The sequence below is a fragment of the Dipodomys spectabilis genome, unplaced genomic scaffold (genome assembly GCF_019054845.1).
Source record: "Dipodomys spectabilis isolate Male_0828 unplaced genomic scaffold, ASM1905484v1 ptg000073l, whole genome shotgun sequence".
Lineage (NCBI taxonomy): Eukaryota > Metazoa > Chordata > Mammalia > Rodentia > Heteromyidae > Dipodomys > Dipodomys spectabilis.
The window spans coordinates 8,116,570-8,137,678 of NW_024870750.1; the positions used below are offsets into that span (position 1 = coordinate 8,116,570).

The window sequence follows — 21,109 nt, forward strand, 5'->3', positions numbered from 1 at the left end:
TGCTGTGCAAGACAAAAATCTGCATTCACAATGCCCCAGGGGAGCACAGACCCTAACCCATGCCCACAGGAGAAAACCCCATGCCTGCAAGCAGAGCCTTCCTGCAGCACACCCTGGACCCCTGAGCCAATGGAATTTCAAAGAAACCCAATTGCAGAAGCCACTGAAATCTCCCACAACCCCCCATGAAAATGATCCCACATAGACACACACCAAATAATTAGCAAGATCTAGGAATCAAGATCTGGCAGGAAGCTCTTGGCTCTTATCCCAGCCTGGCCCCTGGCCCTCTGGTCTTTAACAGAACAACACAGTATCATGACATCCATCCTCACAGAACTGGGAAACTATGAGTGATTGTCACTGGGGGGTTCAGTCCTACAATCAAATGGTCCAGAAGAGAACATACATCGAAAGGCTAGACGGCTTCTGATAAATGTGTCATGTCTCCACCCTGTCTAGTTGTCAGATTTCCACCATTCAATCCTAAACCTTCAATGAGGTGGAAGGGAGCTAGAAAGTAAGAAAGGGATCGCATCAAATCCTAAGGTGACCCAAGTGGAACTCTGCATTCAAATGTGCCCCTGGTACCAGGGAAACTGTGGCTCATCCACCTTTGACTCCTAGGATGTATGGGGGTGGGGGCAGGATAGTGCATGACCGGGTCGCCATAACCAAAGGAGGGACAACAGAGAGAGAGGTCATAGAGCCCAGGCTTGTGACCTGCTGGTGTGTGCATGTCCACCTTGGCCTCCTCTATGGGCTCATTCACCTCAGGGCTGGGCATTATGGAGTCTGTGGGTTCTGGGAGCTCTCTTGGCTCTTACCGTCCTCTGCTGAGCTGCCTTCGGAGCCTGAGACAGAGGACTTGTACCCGCGAAGCGTGTGGGCATTCAGCATCTCCAGCAGCAAATCATACACTGGAACCACGTTTTTGCACTTCATGCTGAGCAGATGTTCCATGCCCTTGTTACTATGGGGACAAAAAGTACTGAGATTCCTTCTCTGCGGGTCCCCAGAACACCAAGATCTTCCCCAGCCTCTCCAGAGCCTGGCCTCCCCCCCTTCCCCACAGCCTTGTACATCCCCACTTCAGCCAGCCAGCTCCCTCACTAGTCTATGTTCAGAGGCAAAGCTGCTAGCCTGTTGACCACTATGTCCCACCACCCACCCATAATGCACAGCACCTAGCACGTAGCCCAATCTTCAGTCTATACAAACCACTGCAAACAATGAATTAACAAACACTTTATCGTGGTTCCTAGAGGAAATACACAGGTTCCTCAAGTGTCTAGTCTAGTCACCTTTTCCTCAGCTGATCAATGCATAAGATTCTTGTGTGTGTGTTTGTATAAAGACACCTTAGCTGCGTGTCAGTAGCTTATGCTTGTAATCCTAACTCAGGAGGCTGAGAGAGGAGGATCTTGGTTCAAAGCCAGCCTAGGCAGACAAGGCCACAAGACTCTTTATCATAAATGAATCCACCAAAAAGCCACAAGTGGAGTTGTGGCTCAAGCAGTAGAGCACTGACTTTGAGCAACAAAGTTTACATACAGTTTCAAGCGCTGAGCTCAAGGCCTAGAACAAGAATATACATAAACACAAAGACACACACACACATACACACACACACACACACACTGGCTCACTCACTCTCTCACATACACATACTTACAAAAGACAACTTATTTATAGGTTGTCGATGCATTCATTGAACTCACAGTGCTATAACTCATACCTGAACAAAATTCATCTAAGATACACATTTCTCCCGAAAAGCACCTCACAACTTTCTTGTGCCTAGAAACAGTGCGAAGTGCTCAGCACTGTGCTAGGAAGCTGTGTCACACAATGAAACCACCTACACACAGCACAAAAATAGAAGACCATGGCTCTCAACAGCTTGAGTAAAGCTAGTGCTTCAATCAAGGGGAGAGCTGAGCGGGAAGGTTTAGAACATCAATTTGTTCCACCTCAGCTGGAATCATGCATATTGAGCCACTCAAAAAATTTGCCACTGGGACAGGGAAGGTGGCTCAGTGGTAGAGTGCTTGCCTTGCATGCATGAGGTCCTGAGTTCGATTCCTCAGCACCACATAAGCAGAAAAAGCCATAAGTGGTGCTGTGGCTCAAGTGGTAGAGGGCTAGCCTTGAGCTGAAGAGCTGAGGGACAGTGCCCAGGCCCATAGTTCAGGTCCCACAACTGACCAAAAAAAAAAAAAAAAGCCACTTTAGCATGGCCTCGAAAGCACCAATGGTACTAATCTCAGGTTACTAATAGATTTTAGTAAATAGGTAAATTCAAACATGTGAAATGCAGGTCTGGGAATGTGGCTTAGCGTTAGAGTGTTTGCCCAGCATTCATGAAGCCCTGGGTTTGATTCCTAAATACCACATAAACAGAAAAGGCCAGAAGTAGCACTATGGCTCAAATGGTAGCTTTCAACAAAAGAAGCTCAGGGACAGTGCCCAGGCTCTGAGTTCAAGCCCAGTACTAGCAAAAGATGAAATGTACAAATACTATGACTCAACCATATCTGTCCTGCACAGAGCTATGAGCTGAGTGATCATTAATGAGAAAAAGGGACAGAGGTCTTTTTTAACTTTTTCTCCATGTTGTTGAGCTTTTTTTTTTTTTTTTGGTTAGTCGTGAGGCTTGAACTCAGAACCTGGGTGGTGCTGTCCTTGAGCTTTTCACTCAAGGCTAGTGCTCTACCACTTTGAGCCAAAGTTTTACTTCCAGTTTCAGGTGGTTAATTAAAGATAAGAGTCTCACCAACTTTCTAACCTGGGCTGGCTTTGAACTGCGATCCTCAGATCTCAGCCTCCTGAGTAGCTAGGATTACAGGATTGAGCCCCCAGTGCCCAGCCCATCTTGAACTCTTGAGGATCCCACAGCTCCTAGTCCTTCCTCCTCAGGTAAGTATACCTTCCATCCTTATCTCTCCTCTTCCAGACTCAGGGCAGAGCTACCTTCCTGGTGGCATCACACAGTGGCATCACGGAACCAGGAGCCATCACCACACCACCCCCCCACCATCAGCTCACACAGTACCATGTCCTACCCTGCCATGCATGCCACCCACAGTCCTGCTTTCCAAATCTTTTGGGAAGGTCCCTTGTTTCCCATCCTCAGTATCCTGATGTCATCAAAGAGAAAGACAACAGTGTGCTAATGGCTCAAATGCCTTTCATCTTAGCTACTCAGGAGGCTGAGATCTAAAGATCATGAGTTGAAGCCAGCCAGACAGGAGAGTTCATCAGACTCTTAGCAACAATGAACCAACAACAACAACAGAAGTGGAGCCATGGCTCAAGTGGTAGAGTGCTAGCCTTGAGTGATAAAGCTAAGGGATAGCACCCAGTCCCTGAGTTCAAGACCCAGGACTGACACTAAAGAGGAGGGGAAAGATGGGAGGGGGAGGGTGGTGTAGAGAATCAGACTTAGCCTCTTTACAAAAAATTATTTAAGACCTCAGCCCTACTTGGTATGAAGAGGGTAGTAGTCCATTTTAGGGGGAGAAACTGTCCCTTTTAGGACTCCATAAACCAGCATGAAGCCTTAGTAACCAAAAAGCAAATAAGCCCCCCACCCCCCAGGATGACATGTGAAACTACAAGGTGCCACGTGACATTCATTCACTACCTGTTATACGCTGAGCTTTGGTTACGTGTGTGTGTGTGTGTGTGTGTGTGTGTGTGTGTGTGTGTGTGTGTGTGGTGAGGACATGCCATTTCCTTCTAGGGGTTCCTTTTCCTTTAAAGATGACAAGCCTACATAACGCTATTCCCAAGGCTCAGAGCGCATGCACTGGCCCACGCAGATGGCACAGCTCTGTAGAGCTCTGTAGAGCTGTACCTCACCTACCTGATGTGCCTGACATGGGAGAGGAGCATCAGCAGGTTGGCCAGGCGGACGGACTGTTGCTGGGAGGAGATGCCGCTCTTGGCGATGACCCAGACCAGGGCATCAGTCACCGCATTCAGAAGGTGAGTCAGCTTCCGACTGCTCTCCGTCTCCTGGGAGGCTGCAGATAACGGGTACATACCTGGACAGAGAAGGAAGCCGTGGCTCTGAGGAAAGGAAGCGGGGGTCATGCGCTCATTCAGACATTCAACAAGTGCACATGCTCCTGAAAGGAGGCCACGTTGACCTGGCCCAGTGACTTGTACCTGTGTGGTGAGATCTTTTATTGGTTGTTGGTATTTTGGTGCCAGTACTAGAGCTTGAACTCAGGGCCCTGGCATTGTCCCTTAGTTAATTTTCACTCAAGGCTGATACTCTACCACTTGAGCAACAGATTCACTTCTGGTTTTTCGCTAGTTAACTGGAGATAGGAGGCTTATAGGAGGCTTTCCTGTCTTGGCTGACTTTGAACCATGATCATTGGATCTCAGCCTCCTAAGCAGTTAGGGTTACAGGTATGAGCCATCAGAATGCAGTGTGTGGTGAGACTTGTAAGGACCTGGCTTTACTTGCCCAGTGGGCTCTCTCTCCTCACCAGCCCCATCACCGAGCTTCAAGGAAAGCCTGCCAGAACGCAGGGCTCTGGAACAACCTCTCGGTATGCCCACCGCGCTACAGCTGCAGATTCACCTAGTCACCTCAAACCATTACCTGGCATTTCTCATCTGCAGCACAGAGATGGTGAGAGGGTGAGACTAGTTCTACTCTTCCTCCTGAGAAGGGCGCCTCACTAAGATTAGGGGTTTAAGAAACATACATTAATGGGAAATGTCATAAGGCCTGCCCTGCCTGTATGAATTTTACTTCCAATGTCCAGCAGCTGCAGCAGGGCCTCACCACCACCTGCTCCAGGACCTCCAAAGCTTACTTCCTTGTAGAACCTTGCTGGGCCACTATCTCTGGCTCTCTGATCCTGGATCAATGAACCAGTTCTTCTGTCTCATTTTGGCATGGAGGAAAGCTTACAAGACCATAGCTCTGTAGGTCCCCAGATACCCGACAGGTGGGCTGTCCCCCCTCAGCCCATCGGTGCTTAGTTCTTGCCTACTCTAGGAGCTGACACTCAGTGGTTGCAATATAACCAAACAGCTGAGCTCCATCGCCTCCTTTCACCCTCTGCAGGCCCAGCTCCTCCATTCCCTGAAATAATCAAAACTTTTCTTCTGAGCTTTCACTTCCCAACTAAGAACCATAAACACAGAATCAACATGGGAAGTGTGACTTGGACTGTAATAAGAAAGGAGAGGCTGGGTGTCAGAGGCTACTCAGGAGGCTGGAACCCCGAGCATCTCAATTCACAGCCAGCCCAGACAGAAAAGTTTTTCCAACTCCACCTCTAAAATAACCAGCAAAAAATCAAGACTGGAGACATGGCTCAACCAGTAGAGGACCAGCTGAGTAAGTAAGCAGCATAGAATCTAAAAAAAACAATACCAGAAGTAATCTAAATTATCCCAGGAAGAAACCGGATTGGAGAATACCCACTTTGCTGCCTACCTGTCCAATCAGGAGGAGCATGCCTGTGTTTCTGGCATTCATACACTCCTTCCATCTTCAGTGTACTAAGATGTATGCTAAAAGGCATACCTGGGGCAGGGTCAAAGGATAACACACAAAACCTCACCAATCAACACAGAGAAAGCAGCAGAATTTGGCCTCCCTCCATTCCTCCAAAAGTAGAAACGTTAATTAGGATTCATTGCAGAAAAAAATTTAAAAACTTATCATTAAACTAAAGAAATCTAGTAAAAAAAATCTTGGCATGATGCTCCACACATACCAATGAAAGTAAAATAAAATCAAGGCCGCCATCTCCCCCTGCCTTATCGCCTGGGAACAGCCCAGCTGACATTCTGAGAAGCAAAATCCTAGGACTTCTCACATCCTCGCATGTTCAAAGGATGAAGATATCAGCTCTCCTTGGCTGAAGGCAAGTAAATTAGAAGATATGCAATGTTTAATTACAATGCCAAAGTGCTGACTATAGAGAAAATTGTCAGGCTTCTGGGAGGTATATGCATGGGGTATGGGTGCTGGTCTAATGTTTGCTTTTAATCGTCCATTACTTTCATTCTTTTGAAGTCTCATGATTTTTTAGATAAATAGACCTGCTCCTACACAAACTATTTTAAAAGAGGAACGGTAATAATTTCCAGGTCGACTCCACTCTATTTTCTATACTCAGACCCCTATCTAATACTGAGAGGGTTATTCGAGTCTTGAGATTCCTGGTGACCCCTCGTGTGTGTGTGTGTGTGGGGTGTGTGTGTGTGTGTGTGTGTGTGTGTGTGTGTGTGTGTGTGTATCTAATACTGAGAGCGTTATTCGAGTCTTGAGATTCCTGGTGACCCCTCGTGTGGTGTGTGTGTGTGTGTGTGTGTGTGTGTGTGTGTGTGTGTGTGTGTGTGTGTGTGTGTGTGTGTGTGAAATTGACCCGTTGCCTTTTCTCCCAGACTAATGTGTTGGTCTGAGTGGCCTATCAAAACCTCATTATGCTGGGCACCAGTGGCTCACGCCTGTAATCCTAGCTACTCAGGAGGCTGAGATCTGAGGATCGCAGTTCAAGCCAGCCCAGGCAGGAAAGTCCATGAGACTCTTTTTTTTTAATTGTGAAAATACTGTACAGAGGGGTTACAATTACATGGGCAAGATAATGAGTACATTTCTTATCAAGCATTGTAGCCTCCTCCTTTGTTTCCCCTTCCCATCCCTTCCCATCCTCCCCCCCACACACACCCCCAGTCCATGAGACTCTTATCTCCAATTAACCACCAGAAAACTGGAAGTGGCGCTGTGGCTCAAGTGATAGAGTGCTAGCCTTGAACAAAAATGCTCAGAGACAGCACTAAGGCCCTGAGTTCGAGCCCCCCAACACACACACACACACACACATTATTGCCTGCTCTTTAATGTCCTGCAACAGTATATATGAATTTGGTGTTGATCATTCCTTCAATGTTCTTGAGCTTTGTGCTAGATTACAGTTAATATTTTTTGTTGTGGTTGGTCATGGGGCTTGAACTCTGGGCCTGGGTACTGTCCCTCAGCTCTTCAGCTCAAGGCGAGCACTCTACCACTTGAGCCACAGCACCATTTCCAGTTTTCTGGTGGTTAATCGGAGATAAGAGTCTCATGGCCTTTCCTGCCTGGGCTGGTTTTGAACCACAATTCTGAGATTTCAACCTCCTGAGTAGCTAGGATTACAGGCATGAGCCACTGGCACCTGGCTATAGTTAATATTTTTGTTGTTGTTTTTTTGTGTGTGTGTGTGTGTTTGGTTTTTTTTTGCCGGTCGTGGGGATTGAACTTTGGGCCTGAGCGCTGTGCCTCAGCTCTTCAGCTCAAGGCTAGCACTCTACCACTTGAGCTACAGCGCCACTTCCAAGCTAATATTTTTATATAATTTTCTTTTGTCAGTCTTGGGGTTTGAACTCAGGGCCTAGGCTTTGTCCCTAAGCTCTTTTGCTCAAAGCTAGCATTCTACCACCTGCGCCATAGCTCCACTTCTAGGTTTTTTGGTGCGTAATTGGAGGTAAGAGTCTCACAGACTTTCCTGTCAGGCTGGCTTCGAACTGCAGACCAAATCTCAGACTCCTGAGCAGCTAGGTTTACAGGTATGAACCACCAGCACTCAGCTGCTTAGTAATATCTTTATCCTTCATGTTTCCTTTTAAGTTTAGTAAACTAGAGTAGGAGCTATTTTACTCCCTTACTTGGTCAATTGTCTTCTGAGTCCTATACCCAATGTCCAGGGAGAGATGTTCCCTGCTCTGTTCTGCTGCTTTGTTCTCCCCCTTGAGTATCCTCGTAAGGATATTAGTGTTCTGCTAAGCCTTCCACAGATCTGCAAATCCAGATGACCTGGCTGCCCCAGACTCACAGGTCGTAGTTCAAGGAGACCAACTCCTCTGTTTCGGTTACTACTCCTCATGGTGAATTTTAGGCATCAACTTAATTAGATTAAAGGATGGATACCCCGTAGCTTGCTGGTTAAGCATTATTTCTGGGTCTGTCTGTGAGGGTGTTTCTGGAAGACACTGGCATTTGAATCACAGGTCTTAGTAAGGAGGAACTGCTCTTAACCAAAGTGGGCAGATAGCGACTAATTGGCAGAGGACCCAAACAGTCTAAAAAGAAGAAGGAAAGGTGAATTCTCCTTTCCATTTCCCTTCTTCTCCTCTCTCTCTAGGAGTGGAAATGTCCATCTTCTCCTGCCTTTGGACATCAGAACTCTAACTTCTCCAGCCTTTGGAGAAGATGTGTAATGTTTAATTAAAATGCCAGAGTGCTGACTATGGGGAAAATGTTCAGGCTTCTGAGAGGTATATGCATGGGGTATGTGTGTGTGCTGGTTTAATGTAAAATAGATCTGCCTGCGTTTAATCATCCATTACTTTCATTATTTTGAAATGCCACAATTTTTTAGATAAATAAGCCTGCTCCTACTTAAACTATTTTTTTTTTTTGTCAGTCGTGGGGCTTGAACTCTGGGCTTGGGCGCTGTCCCTGCACTCTTCAGTTCAAGGCAAGCGCTCTACTGCTTGAGCCACAGTGCCACTTCCAGTTTTCTGGTAGTTAAGAGTCTCATGGACTTTCCTGCCTGGGCTGGCTTGAACTGCGATCCTCAGATCTCAGCCTCCTGAGAACTAGGAGTACAGGCATGAGCCACCGGCACCCAGCTTTAAACTGTTTTAAGAGAGTAATGGTAATAATTTCCAGGCTGATGCCACTCTATTTTCTATACTCAGACCTCATTTCTCAAGCCTGGACCCAAGACAGAGCAGGCTGCAGCTTTTCTCTGGGTCTCTCACGCTTGGTAATCACTTGAGCCAGACTACATAATACATCCCTTCTTTTATAGCGATATCAATATCTTTCCACCTACCCATACTATTTGTTCTATTTCTCTGTAGAGTAGATAGATGCCTGGCTAATAGCCACCTGCCTAGAATCACAACCTAGAAGCTGACTCTGGACCAACAAGGCCTCACTTTGCGTCCCTCCTTTCTCAGGATCTCTGCCAAGTGTGGTTTGTCCAATGGCTGATAAACTCCATTAAGGTTTTATTTGAACTTATTAACATTGTTTCTACTGGATTTTTGTTGTTTATTTGTTATTTTTGTAATTTAGGTGCTGCAAATAATCCAGGGGGGAAAAAGGCCTGTACCTGTAAATCCTTAACATGTGTGAAAAGACTCACTTCTCCCAACAGTGAAAATGTCCCAAAGGAAACAGAATCAAAGTTTCCTCACAGCCATGTAGAACTGACATAAATCCATTTGACAACTGTTACAACTACTTACCAAGCGAGAAACTTTCTGGGAAAAAAATTGAAATTTCAGATTTACCATCAACAATTTGAGTCATTCTCTGCCACAAGTGGTAATTACATGGCATGCCCCTCTTTGCCTTCTATAATTCTCCCATGGCCACCTGGTCAGATGCCTCAGGAGGAGGCTGGAGTTTGTGTCCCTCCCATCTGTACAGATGCTGCTTTGAACATCAACAATAACATAATATGATGTCTCAGGGGCACAAATGGTTGTAAGGAGCGGGGCCAAACAGAAGGTCATAAGCAAACCACATTCCAAAAAGCACTGTGTGGTCCAGAAAGAGTTCTAACTCATTTCTGAAAGAGAAGCCTCATCCTCTAGCATTTGATAGGCTCCACTGATGAAATGAGAATGGACTTTTCAAACAATCCCTCCCTTAACAAAGACAGAAGTGGCCATGGATATACGTGAGGTCCTATCTGTATGCAGGTTGGTGACATTCTGGCTGGACATTTCCTATATGTGTATCAACTTACTCAGCCATGCAAGGTGAGCCATTTTATTATTTTTTAAATGCTGAGGGGTGATAATAAATGGGGTGCGGTGTTGTTGGTCACAAGGTGAATGTAGTATTAGGCAGGTAAGGCCAGACGGAGACCCAATTAGGAAATACCCAAAGGTTGTTGTGGAAGTCTCTGAATCTTCACATGACCTTTAGATTCTTTCTTCATTCTTCCTCACCTCTCTCCTTCAAGGCTTAATCACGCCTTCCACCCACTCATCTCCTGAGCAGCACCAGCTCTGTCCACAGTTGCTCAGATCCACCAAGAGAGAATGGGAGCCTAGTATAAGCATTTGGCCTATGGCAAGTGAGAGAATAACTTTGCATACACTGAAGGTGATAATAATACACTAGTATGATAAGCTACAGTTTTCACTTTTCATTTTGCAGTCCAGTTATTGCTATTATATTTTATTAAAATGCTTATCTTTGGTAGACTTGGGAGAGAATGATGAAAAGGGTGAATTGATCAAGATGCATTGTATTCATAATCTGATTAAGGGAATTGAAATCCCTTTGTACCTAATTAGAAAAAAAATTAAATAAAAAAACCCACTCATTGTGCTCATAAAGACAATAAAATTTGAATGTATATGTAGCTCAGTGGTGGAGCTTTTACCCATTTGGCTCTGGGTTTAATCCCCAGCTATGAAAAAACATAATGTAATATAAAATAATGGCTGCATTTGTATCAACACATGCAGACTTTTGTTATTGCTCTGTAAACTATATAGTATAACAAATATGTACAAAGCATTCACATGGTTAGGTATGGTAAGGAATCTTAAAATAATTTAAAATCAAGGCCTCAAAAGGTAGATCAGCAGACTTGCCATCTGAGGCCAACTTGGGTGAAAAAAATTAGCCACATCTCATCTTAGCTGGATTCTGGTGGCTCAGACCTGAAATCTTAGCTATTAGGAAACTGAGATCCGAGGATCATGGTTTTAAGCTGGCCCAGATAGACAAATACTGAGAATCTTTTTCTTTTGGAGGGGGGAGTCAGTCATGGGGCTTGAACTCAAGGCCTGGTTGCTATACCTGAGCTATTTGCTCAAGGCTAGCACACTATTACTCTGAGCCACAGCTCCACTTCCAGTTTTCTGGGGGTAATTGAAGATAAGAGTCTCACAGACTTTCTTGCCCCAGCTGGCTTCAAACTATGATCCTCACATCTCAGCCTCCTGAGTAGCTAGAATTATAGGTGTCAGCCACCTGCACCAGGCTAAGATACTCTTATCTCCAAATAACCAACAAAAAGCCAAAAGTGGAAGTGTAACTCAAGTGGTAAAGCACCAGCCTTGAGTAAAAAAGCCAAGTAAGAGTATAAAGCCTTGAAGTCAAGCCTCAGTAACAGCAAAGAAAACCAAATACCACCCCCCCAACACACACACACACACACAATCTATAGCTCAATAAAACAAACCAGAAGTAGTAGGTCATGACTACAATCCCAGTAACTCAGGAGGAATAAGTAAAAAGAACATAGTCTGTGGGTAGCCCAAGACCTATCTGAAAAATAAAGCCATTTGGGATATGACACACATGGTAAAGTTGCCTAGCAAGAGCAAGGCCCTGAGTTCCAATTCCAGTACCACCAAAATGAGTCAATGAATGTGTAAATACATAAATAAGAAGATATACCTAGATTATATGCAAATGCCCCAAAATTTTATATGGACTTGAGCTTCCACAGATTGAGGTATCCATGGAGAGTGCTAGAACCAACACTCTATAAGTACTAAGGAACAACTCGTGTGTGTGTGTGTGTGTGTGTGTGTGTAGAGAGAGAGAGAGAGAGAGAACGTCTAATTGGCCATCTTTAAGAGGGGTACTTGTATTACTGGCAATTCTTATTATCTTCCTTACATAGTTTTCTTTTGTTTGAATGTTCACAAAATATTGTGATATAAGAAGAAAAAACCAGCCAGACGCCAGTGGCTCCTGCCACTGTCAAGTTGCTGTGGTCCTGTGTACAAAGCAGTCATCCACGCACCCTCACCACTGCATCCACCCACTCCACTCTTCCTCAAAGACTCCTTCAAACACCTTCCCCTTTCACAGCCTTTCCTCCTGTGCTACTCTAGCACTCTGTGTACACTTCCATACAAGATGGGATCCTAGTTATTTTTTCATTCCTCTCTCTCCCTCCTTCTTTCTCTCCCCCCCCCCCCTTCCCCTCTCTATACTATGAGCTATTTAAGGACAAGACTGTTTTGTCCTTATATATATATTTTTTTTGGTCAGTCCTGGGGCTTGAACTCAGGATCTGGGCACTGTCCCTGAGCTTTCATATTCAAGGCTAGTGCCCTACCACCTGAGCCAAAGCCCCACTTTAGGTTTTCTGGTGGTTAATTGGCGATAAGAGGCACACAGACTTTCTTGCCCAGGCTGGAGTTGAACTGCGATCCTCAGATCTCAGCCTCCTGACTAGCTAGGATTACAGGCATGAGCCACCAGAGCCTGGCTTGTCCTTATCTTTAATGAATGAATGAATCTGTGAAAGTAGAACTCAAAATAAGAAATATAGATACATGACAACCCTGTAAAATATGTAAGCTTTGAAAAAAATTGAAGGCTAAACACTAATTTTGTTCTTTTCAAGCTTCAATAACTCTTTAACTTGATTGCCAGTAGCTCACCCAATGAATAATTCATAATTGGTACCAAAAGTTAAATACTGCTTAAATCCCTACAAAAATAAAAATAAAAACAAAGAAGTCAGAAAGGAAGCCATTATCCTCTGATCAAACAACACAGACATTCAATACTCTTTTCACACTGTGCCAGCTTGAGGAAGAGTCTCTCCCTCATGGAGTATGGCTGGGCTGTGTGGATACTTACTGGAGTTGAGGAGGATCATGGCCTTGACACAGAGATACTCTTTGTGCTGGAGTTTTAACTCACGAAACCTTGAAGTTGTTGCCAGGAGCATGTCAAAGATTTCCAGAATTCCTTCTACGCACTTCCCCTCATCCCTACAAAAGTTCATTTGGGAATTTAAGGAACACACAGCATCAGACAACTATAAAAGAATAAGGATAACTTTTTAAATCTCCAATTTCATTTTAACATCCTTTATGTTAATAAGACCACATCTAGCAATATAAAATTACTAGAATTGTCTTCCTATAAAGTAGACATGATATCAGGCACCAGTAGCTCATATCTGTAATCAGCTACTCAGGAGATCTAAGGATTGTGGTTTAAAGTCTGGGCAAACAAATCCATGAAATTCTTACCTCCAACCAGCCAGCCAAAAGCTAGAACTAGAGGCCTGGCTCAAGTGATAGGGCACCAACTGTGAGTGAAAAAGTTGGGTGAGAACATGAAATTCTGTTTTCAAACCCCAGTACCTGTGTGTGTGTGTGTGTGTGTGTGTGTGTGTGTGTGTGTGTGTGTGTGTGTGTATGTGTGCACAGAGGACGAGGTATTCGTGTGTAGCCCAGTGACACAGTGGTAGAGCCTTGCTTGTATATATGATGAGATCCAAGTTCAATTCTCAAGATTGGAAAAGAGAAAAAAAACACATAGAAACAGAGACACTGTGAATTTCCTATAAATCCTACACATTCAAATCAATGTCCACTTAGGAAAAGTAAAGATTGTGTCAGCATTTTTCCTTCTACAGATTCACTAAATGATTTCCTTTTTTTTATGGTTGCTATTGTTTGATTTGTGTTTAACTGTGCCATTACTAAGGGGTTGAACTCAGGGCCTGGAACTCACCCTTAGCTTTTTCACTTAAGGTTAGCACTCTACCACTTAAGTCACAATACCACTTAGAACTGATTGGAGATAAAACTGTCTCTGACTTTCCTGCCTAGTCTGTCTTTGAGCTTTGAACCACAGTCCTCAGATTTCAGCATTCTGAGTAGCTAGGTTTACAGGTGTGAGCCATCAGTACCCGATACCAAATTATTTCTCCTTCCCCACCCCCTCCTTCCTTTTTTGGTTCCAGCCCTGGGGCTTGAACTCAGGGTCTGGGCACTGTCCTTGAACTATTTTTGCTCAAGGCTAGTGCTCTACCACGTGAAATACAGCTCCACTTCCAGCTTTTTGATGACTAATTGAAGATAAAAGTCTTCTGGACTTTCTTGTCCCAGATGGCTTTGAACTTCAATCCTCAGATCTCAGCCCCCTGAGTAACTAGGATTACAGGCATGAGCCACTGGTGCCCAGCACCAATTTTTTTTTTTTTTTTTTGTCAGTCATGGGCCTGAACTCTGGGCCTGGGCACTGTCCCTTCGCTCTTCAGCTCAAGGCTAGCACTCTACCACTTGAGCCATAGTGCCACTTTCGGGTTTTTCTGCTTATGTGGTGCTTAGGAATCAAACTCAGGGCCTCATGCATGCAAGGTAAGCACTCTACCACTGTGCCACCTTCCCAGCCCCAAATATTTTCTTAAAGGGATAGAACTACTACTGATAATTTTTCAATCTTAGTCAAACAGCCATAGCTAGAAATGCCACATGTTATGAAAAGATGTTCCCTCTTATTCTTGGGAAATCTTGAACCTTCATATCTAGCAAGGGTTTCCAGCACCACCACTTCTTAGTGGTCCTTTAACAGGATAGCAACTAAGAGACATTTTAAATGCAAGTTGAAATGAACAAAAACAACACAAAGACATCACAACTGAAGACAAATTTAGAGTCAGGAGAGTCAGCAATGAGGATGTGGAAATTACTGACATGATTATTTTGAAGCAAATTTTCAGACAAACTTCAAACTGTATAATCAAAACTCTTTGAGCAGTCCTTACAGAAATGAAATTTTAAATATACCTTGGAAGTAAATCATTATACTTCAAAAAATCCTGGCTTTTATTCACCCATTATTCCACTTCGGTGCTCTCTAGAAAATCTTGTGTTATGCTGGGTACCAGAGCTACTGAAAATATATGACTAGTAGTTCTCTTGTTTTTAACCCCTGAGTGCTGCATCATACAGTGAAGGGTGCTATGATTGCATGGGTGTCTCTGAGTTTTGAGTCTCTGTAATAGACTCTGAAGGGGACTTGAGGTCCTCAAAGGGCTGAATGCTCCCCACCTGACTGCAGTACCCTCAAACAAGGACATTTTATTTTCTTTTTCTTTTTTTGTCAGTAATGGGGATTGAACTTGGGGCTGGGCGCTGTCCCTGAGCTCTTTTGCTAAAGGCTAGCACTCTATTACTTTGAGCCACAATTCTACTTCTGGTTTTCTGGTGGTTAATTGGAGATAAAGGTCTTGTGAGATTTCCTATGCAGGCTGACCTTGAACTGTGATCCTCAGATCTCAGCCTCCTGAGGAGCTAGGATTACAGACATGAGCTACCAGTACCTGGCAAGCAAGAACATTTCTAATAATCAAAGTATTGGGTCAAATTCTAATGAACTGACACTACTGGGTCCCACCAATCCTTGCAAAGCCCACTGATTAATTAAGTGGTCAGCTAGGCTGGCAACCCACAGACTAACCTAGACCATGCTTCAAACATATAAATTGCTTACTCTGACAAATTAGCATGGTAATGTCTGCAAAGAATAACAGCTACAATGACAAAACACGTGTCTCTTGGAAAGGCCACCTTGAATAATCAAAGTTCTGAGCAAAGAGTAACAGAATTTTAAAGTCCAAAGAACATAATAATACAAAACTCTTAATTCTACTCTCATTCCTACCTTCCCAACTCCCCAGAACTGGGTTCTGAAAAGACACCAGGCACTGCATATGGCAAGAGCCCAAGAAACACTTGTTCATGAATGCCCCTCCTGCCACATCATCCTGTCATTCTGCCTTGGACAGTTATTAGAAAGTGTAGTGCGGAGTTCAAAGACATTTAATGCTGAGAAAAGCTGATTTTTTAATATCACCTAAGGAGGCCTGATTTAATGATGCATGCCTGTAATCGTACACTCAGGAGGCTGAGGCATGAAAAAGAAGGCCAACCTTAGCATTATAATAAGTACATAGCCAGTCTGGAATATGTAGTGAGATCCTGTCTCAAGGGGGCAAAATCTCTTATGGACAAAAATCAAAATAAAGTTCATAAGCTCTTTTTTTTCTCCTGGTATAGAACTTGAACTCAGTATTTCAAGCTCTTGTTTGGCTTTTTTACTCAAAGCTGGTGCTCTACCATTGAGCCAAACCTTCACTTCCAGCTTTTTGCTGACTAAATGGAGATAAAAATTTCACAGACTTTTCTCCCCAGATTGGCTTCAAACTGAGATCCTCCATTCTCAGCCTCCTGAGTGGCTAGGATATCTGGTATGAGCCACTAGCGCTAGGTCACATATGACACTTTTGCACAAGTAGAAGTCCAGATTTTATAGTACATCTTGATATGAATTTAGAATTCTAGTGGTCTCTAAAAGAACTACCTTGCCACAAATAAGAGGAGCTATTGGCCAAGTACCAGTGGCTCATGCCTGTAATCCTAGCTTCTCAACAGGCTGAGATCTGAGGGTCACAGTTGAAAGCCAGCCCAGGCAGGAAAGTTCAGAAAACTCTTTTCTCCAGTTAAGCAATACAAGAAAGAAGAAAGGAGGGAAGAAAGAAAGGAAGGAAGGAAGGAAGGAAGGAAGGAAGGAAGGAAGGAAGGAAGGAAGGAAGGAAGGAAGGAAGGAAGGAAGGAAGGAAGGGAGAGAGGGAAAAGAGATAACCTGGGTTTTTTTTCCCTCATCATTTTTTTTTCTTGCTGGTCCTGGAACTGGAACTCAGGGCCCTGGGCTCTGTCCCTGAGCCTCTCTGTGCTTGAGGCTAGCGCTCTACCACTCAAGCCACAGAGCCCACTTACAGCTTTTTCTGTTTATGTGGTACTGAGGAATTGAACCCAGGACCTCATGCATTCAGGCAAGCACTCTACCACTAAGCCACATTCCCAGTCTTCTCTCAGCTTTAATAGATTCTGGAGTTTGGTTAGTGTTGGTAGGTAAGGATGGGTTTTATTTGTTATTGTTTTTTGCTGAATAAAGGGAAACAGAATTTATAGTCTCAAGAACTCACAAATGGGCTTAGTTGAATCAGTTATATTTGTTGCTGATATAGTCACTCTACCACTTGAAAGAACTGGAGGAGGGTAATCCAGCAAAAGAGTCAGTTTTCAAGTATTCACTTTGCAAGAAAAGATTTATAATAGAATTCCTTTATGAAGAATGGTCCCCAGACCTTTGAATAACTAACTCACTCTTCTAAAATTATGCCTAGGGCTGGGAAGGTGGCTCAGTGGTAGAGTGCTTGCCTTGCATGCATGAGGCCCTAGGTTCGATTCCTCAGCACCACATAAGCAAAAAGAAAAAAGCCAGAAGTGGCGCTGTGGCTCAAGTGGTAGAGCGCTAGCCTTGAGCTGAAGAGCTGAGGGACAGCACCCAGGCCCAGAGTTCAGGCCCACGACCGGACCAAAAAAAATAAATAAATAAAATAAAATAAAATAAAATCATGCCTATTACAGCCTAGCTGCTGGTAGCTCACGCTTATAATTCTAGCTACTCAGAGGCTGAGATCTGAGGATCATGTTTTGAGAACATCCTGGGAAGGAAAATCTGTGAGACTCTCATTACCAATTAAGCAGCAGAAGCTAGAAGTAGAGTTGTGGTTCAAGTGATACAACACTAGAAAAAAATTCTAAGTGACTGCTTTCAGTCTCTGAGCTCAAGCCCTAGTACTAGCATACACAAAAAAAACTGAATGAATAAAGGACTGAGAGCAATACTTGCCTGGGTACTAAAGTTTTAATCTTGTTTGTACCATGGTACCCAGAGATGACAACAGGTAGAGTAGGTTTCTGAAGTAGGCAGAAATAGAATAGAGTTGTTGTATGACAAAAGAATAAAGTAGAAGATTCCTCTGCTCTATGGCTTGTTTCCTCTAGTTCTCCCTCCTGCTGAGTGGCAGTAAATGATTGCCATTAGGAGCTTGGATTTGTCAGGCACCAGTGGCTCATGCCTGTAATCCCAGCTACTCAGAAGGCTGACATCTGAGGATCATGTGTGGTTCCAAGTCAGTCTGGGCAGGAAAGTCTGTGAGATTTGTATCTCCAATTAACCACCAAAATGCTGGAAGTGGAACTGTTGCTCAAGTGGTAGAGTGCCAGCCTTGAACACAAAAGCTCAGGGACAGCACTCAGGCCCTAAATTCAAGCCCCAGGATACACACCACACACACACACACACACACACACACACACACACACACACACACACACACACACGTGTAGACTTCATAAACCAATCCTCAAATCCTGTTCCTCCACTTACTACTCTCCACTAACTGTCATCGACTTACTTAACCTGCCATTTTCACAGCGGAAAAGCTAAGATAGGAATGGCACTCACCCCCCAAGGGTTGCTGTGGAGATTAAACCAGTCAACATACGTCAAGTGCTCAGGATGGCACCTGGCCCATACAAGTCAGCATGTTAGCTAGTTGGATTGCCACTCCAGGGTCTGCTGCCCCACCCTGCTCTGGGCTTCCACAACTTCCCTCTAGGGTTCACCACCTGGGCTGCTCCTGCTCAAGCCACATCCCAGGCTCCAGCTCTTCCCACAGGCTGTGTTCTCCACCAAAACACCTCCATTAGTCAGAACAGTGCTCTTTGTCAATGCCCTCCATGGCAACAGGCAGAATGGATGCTGATACCTTGGGGCATCACTCTTCATCTGTGTAACGTGCGAATGAGGGTCTTCGGGTGACCTAAAGTGGTAACAGGATTATGATGCGAGAGTTGGGGCAGGCACTTCTGGTTCACCAGGTATCTCCCTACCCTCTACACACAGCCAAATGTGGCCCACCACTCAACACTACCACGTTCTCAGTGTACAAGGAAGTCAAAACCATCTTCCATGGAGATTTTTCAACTGTTTAAATGATATACTAAGGATTTTCCCATTTTTCTTGGGGGAAAAAAAACTTGAATGGTGTACATTCTAGTTTTTTTTTTTTTTTCCTCCAGAAACAGTTTAGATGAATCAATGAAAATTTGTTCTACTGGGCACTTGTGGCTCATGACTGTAATCCTAGCTACTCAAGAGGCTGAGATCTTAGGATCATGGTTCAAAGCCAGCCCAGGCAGGAAAGTCTGTGAGAATCTTATCTCTAATTAACCACCCCTAGAAGTGAAGCTGTGGCTCCACTAGTAGAGCACTAGCCTTGAGCAAAAAAGCTAAGTGACAGTACCCAGGCTGTGAGTTCAAGCTCCAGTATCATCTTTAAAAGAAAATTAAATGTGGGCTGGGAAGGTGGCTCAGTGGTAGAGCGTTTGCCTTGCATGCTCAAGGCCCTGGGTTCAATTCTTCAGCACCACATAAGCAAAAAGAAAAAAGACGGAAGTGGTGCTGTTGCTCAAGTGGTAGAGCGCTAGCCTTGAGCTGAAGAGCTGAGGGACTGTGCTCAGGCCCAGAGTTCAGGCCCCATGACCGGACCCCCAAAAAAAAAAAAAAAAAAGAGAAAAGAAAAAAGAAAATTAAATGTAACCAAGATACAACATTGGCAATGTCATGTCCCCATATCTATTCATCTAGTGCTCATAACTAGACTTTCCACTGCTATTTTCAAAAATACTCTTCTAGTACATTCTTTAGAGAGCATTAAAGCACATGAGAACCAATTTGGAAGGTTTGTAAGAATTTTATCACCTATCTAGATAGCTGGAGATGTACTTGATCACTTTAGGTGGAGAAAACAGCAGGACAATTTAGGATTGATAACTTGAAAGTAGAATTTGGAATGCAGGTCACCAGTGGTCACTGGCCATATAGCCGCCACATTTCCTGCAGGACTCCATCCCCTGTGGTGACCCTGGCCTCTGAATGCTGCTATTTTCCACTGCTTAGAAACAAATCCCTGTGCATACACTCAGCCCTTGTACATAGATCCTCTTCTTGAATTCTCAACTCGGTGAAGTAGTGGGTGACATTATCGCTCTCTAATTGTCCTCTCAAGGTGATGCTGTCATTGCTGCACCTAGGACTTTGTTCCCACTCACTAAGCACTTTACACAAACAAGGTGGAGAGGAAACACATGTGGTTTGGTTTGGTTTTTCCTCACCTGTCCAGAACAAGGTCTGGAGCAAAGATGAGCTTCCCAGGGTGATCAATCGAGCGCCACATCAGCCCCACCATCAACACCTCCATCCAGCAGCTCTCCAAGAGCCTCACTTGGTCCAACAGGCTGAGCTCCACAAAGCCTGGGGAAAGCAAGAGGCCATGAGACATACCCACCCTCCTCCTCCTCCTCGGCAACCTGTTTCTTTTCTTCTCTTCTCTTTTCTTTTATTAATTGGTCCTAGGGCTTGAACTTGGCCTGGGTGCTGTCCCTGAGCTTTTCTGCTCAAGGCTAGCATACTACTACTTTGAACCACACCACCACTTCCGGTGATTAATTGGAGATGAATCTCGTGGAAGGGCTGGGAATGTGGCTTAGTGGTAGAGTGCTTGCTTAGCATACATGAAGTCCTGGGTTTGATTCCTCAGTAGCAGCACATAAACAGGAAAAGCTGGAAGTAGTTCTGTGGCTCAAGTTGTAGAGTGCTAGCCTTGAGCAAAAGAAGCTCAGGAACAGTGTCTGGGCCCTGAGTTCAAGCCCCAGGACTGGCAAAGACAGAGAGAGAGAGAGAGAGAGAGAGAGAGAGAGAGAGAGAGAGAGAGAGAGAGTCTTTCCTGCCAGAGTTAGTTTCAAACCGTGATCCTCAGATCTCAGTCTCCTGAGTAGCTAGGATTACAGATGTGAGCCACCAGTGCCTGGCTCAACAACCTGTTTCTGTAAAGACAGAATAGCAAGTTTTTAAAAGCTAAGAGGACATAAACAATATAAGGAAATAATCACTCTCTCAAAGATGTGATTAAATGCCAGTAAAATGAAGAAAAACTTGAACTAAAGGTAAGCAACTTGCAGCTTCTGGTCTTGAATCCCTCCTAGAGACAAATAAACTTCATATGGTTGTTATTTTAAAATCAAAAACAAAAACAGCTTCCCAGACAGATGCTAGATGACAATGGAAGGTCTGATCTGATAGCTGTTCTGTCCTGGTAATTTCTGAGCACTGCTAAGAAACCCAGATCTTGGCTGGTGGTCAGAAGAGCTTCCAGTTCCACCCATCCATATGTGGGAAGCGGAGGGGGGCGTGGCTGCAGGTGACTGGAGTGGGTAGAGGCTGGGAGTGAAAGCCATGGAGAGTAGGGCCAGAGTCAGCAGAAAGTCAAAGCTTCAACTCAAATGGCTTCTCTGATTGCTTGACATTTCTAAGCCAAAGTCAGGATCATTCTGAGCAGGAGTACTCTCAGGGTGATTTCACCCTAAAGAGCAAATATAACCACTACTCTAATAG

General features: G+C 44.4%; 1 protein-coding gene across 1 annotated transcript in view; it reads right to left on the minus strand.

Annotated features, from left to right (window-relative positions):
* Window positions 1–786: 786 nt before the first annotated feature.
* Window positions 787–21,109, minus strand: part of Esr2 (estrogen receptor 2) — a 34,103-nt gene continuing 13,780 nt past the window's right edge. The window contains exons 5-9 of the mRNA XM_042682516.1: window positions 19,831–19,969; window positions 18,423–18,476; window positions 12,647–12,780; window positions 3,869–4,049; window positions 787–973 (exon numbers count right to left, since the gene is read on the minus strand). Of these exons, the coding sequence (XP_042538450.1) occupies window positions 787–973; window positions 3,869–4,049; window positions 12,647–12,780; window positions 18,423–18,476; window positions 19,831–19,969 (695 nt within the window). The remainder of the gene's footprint in view (window positions 974–3,868; window positions 4,050–12,646; window positions 12,781–18,422; window positions 18,477–19,830; window positions 19,970–21,109) is intronic.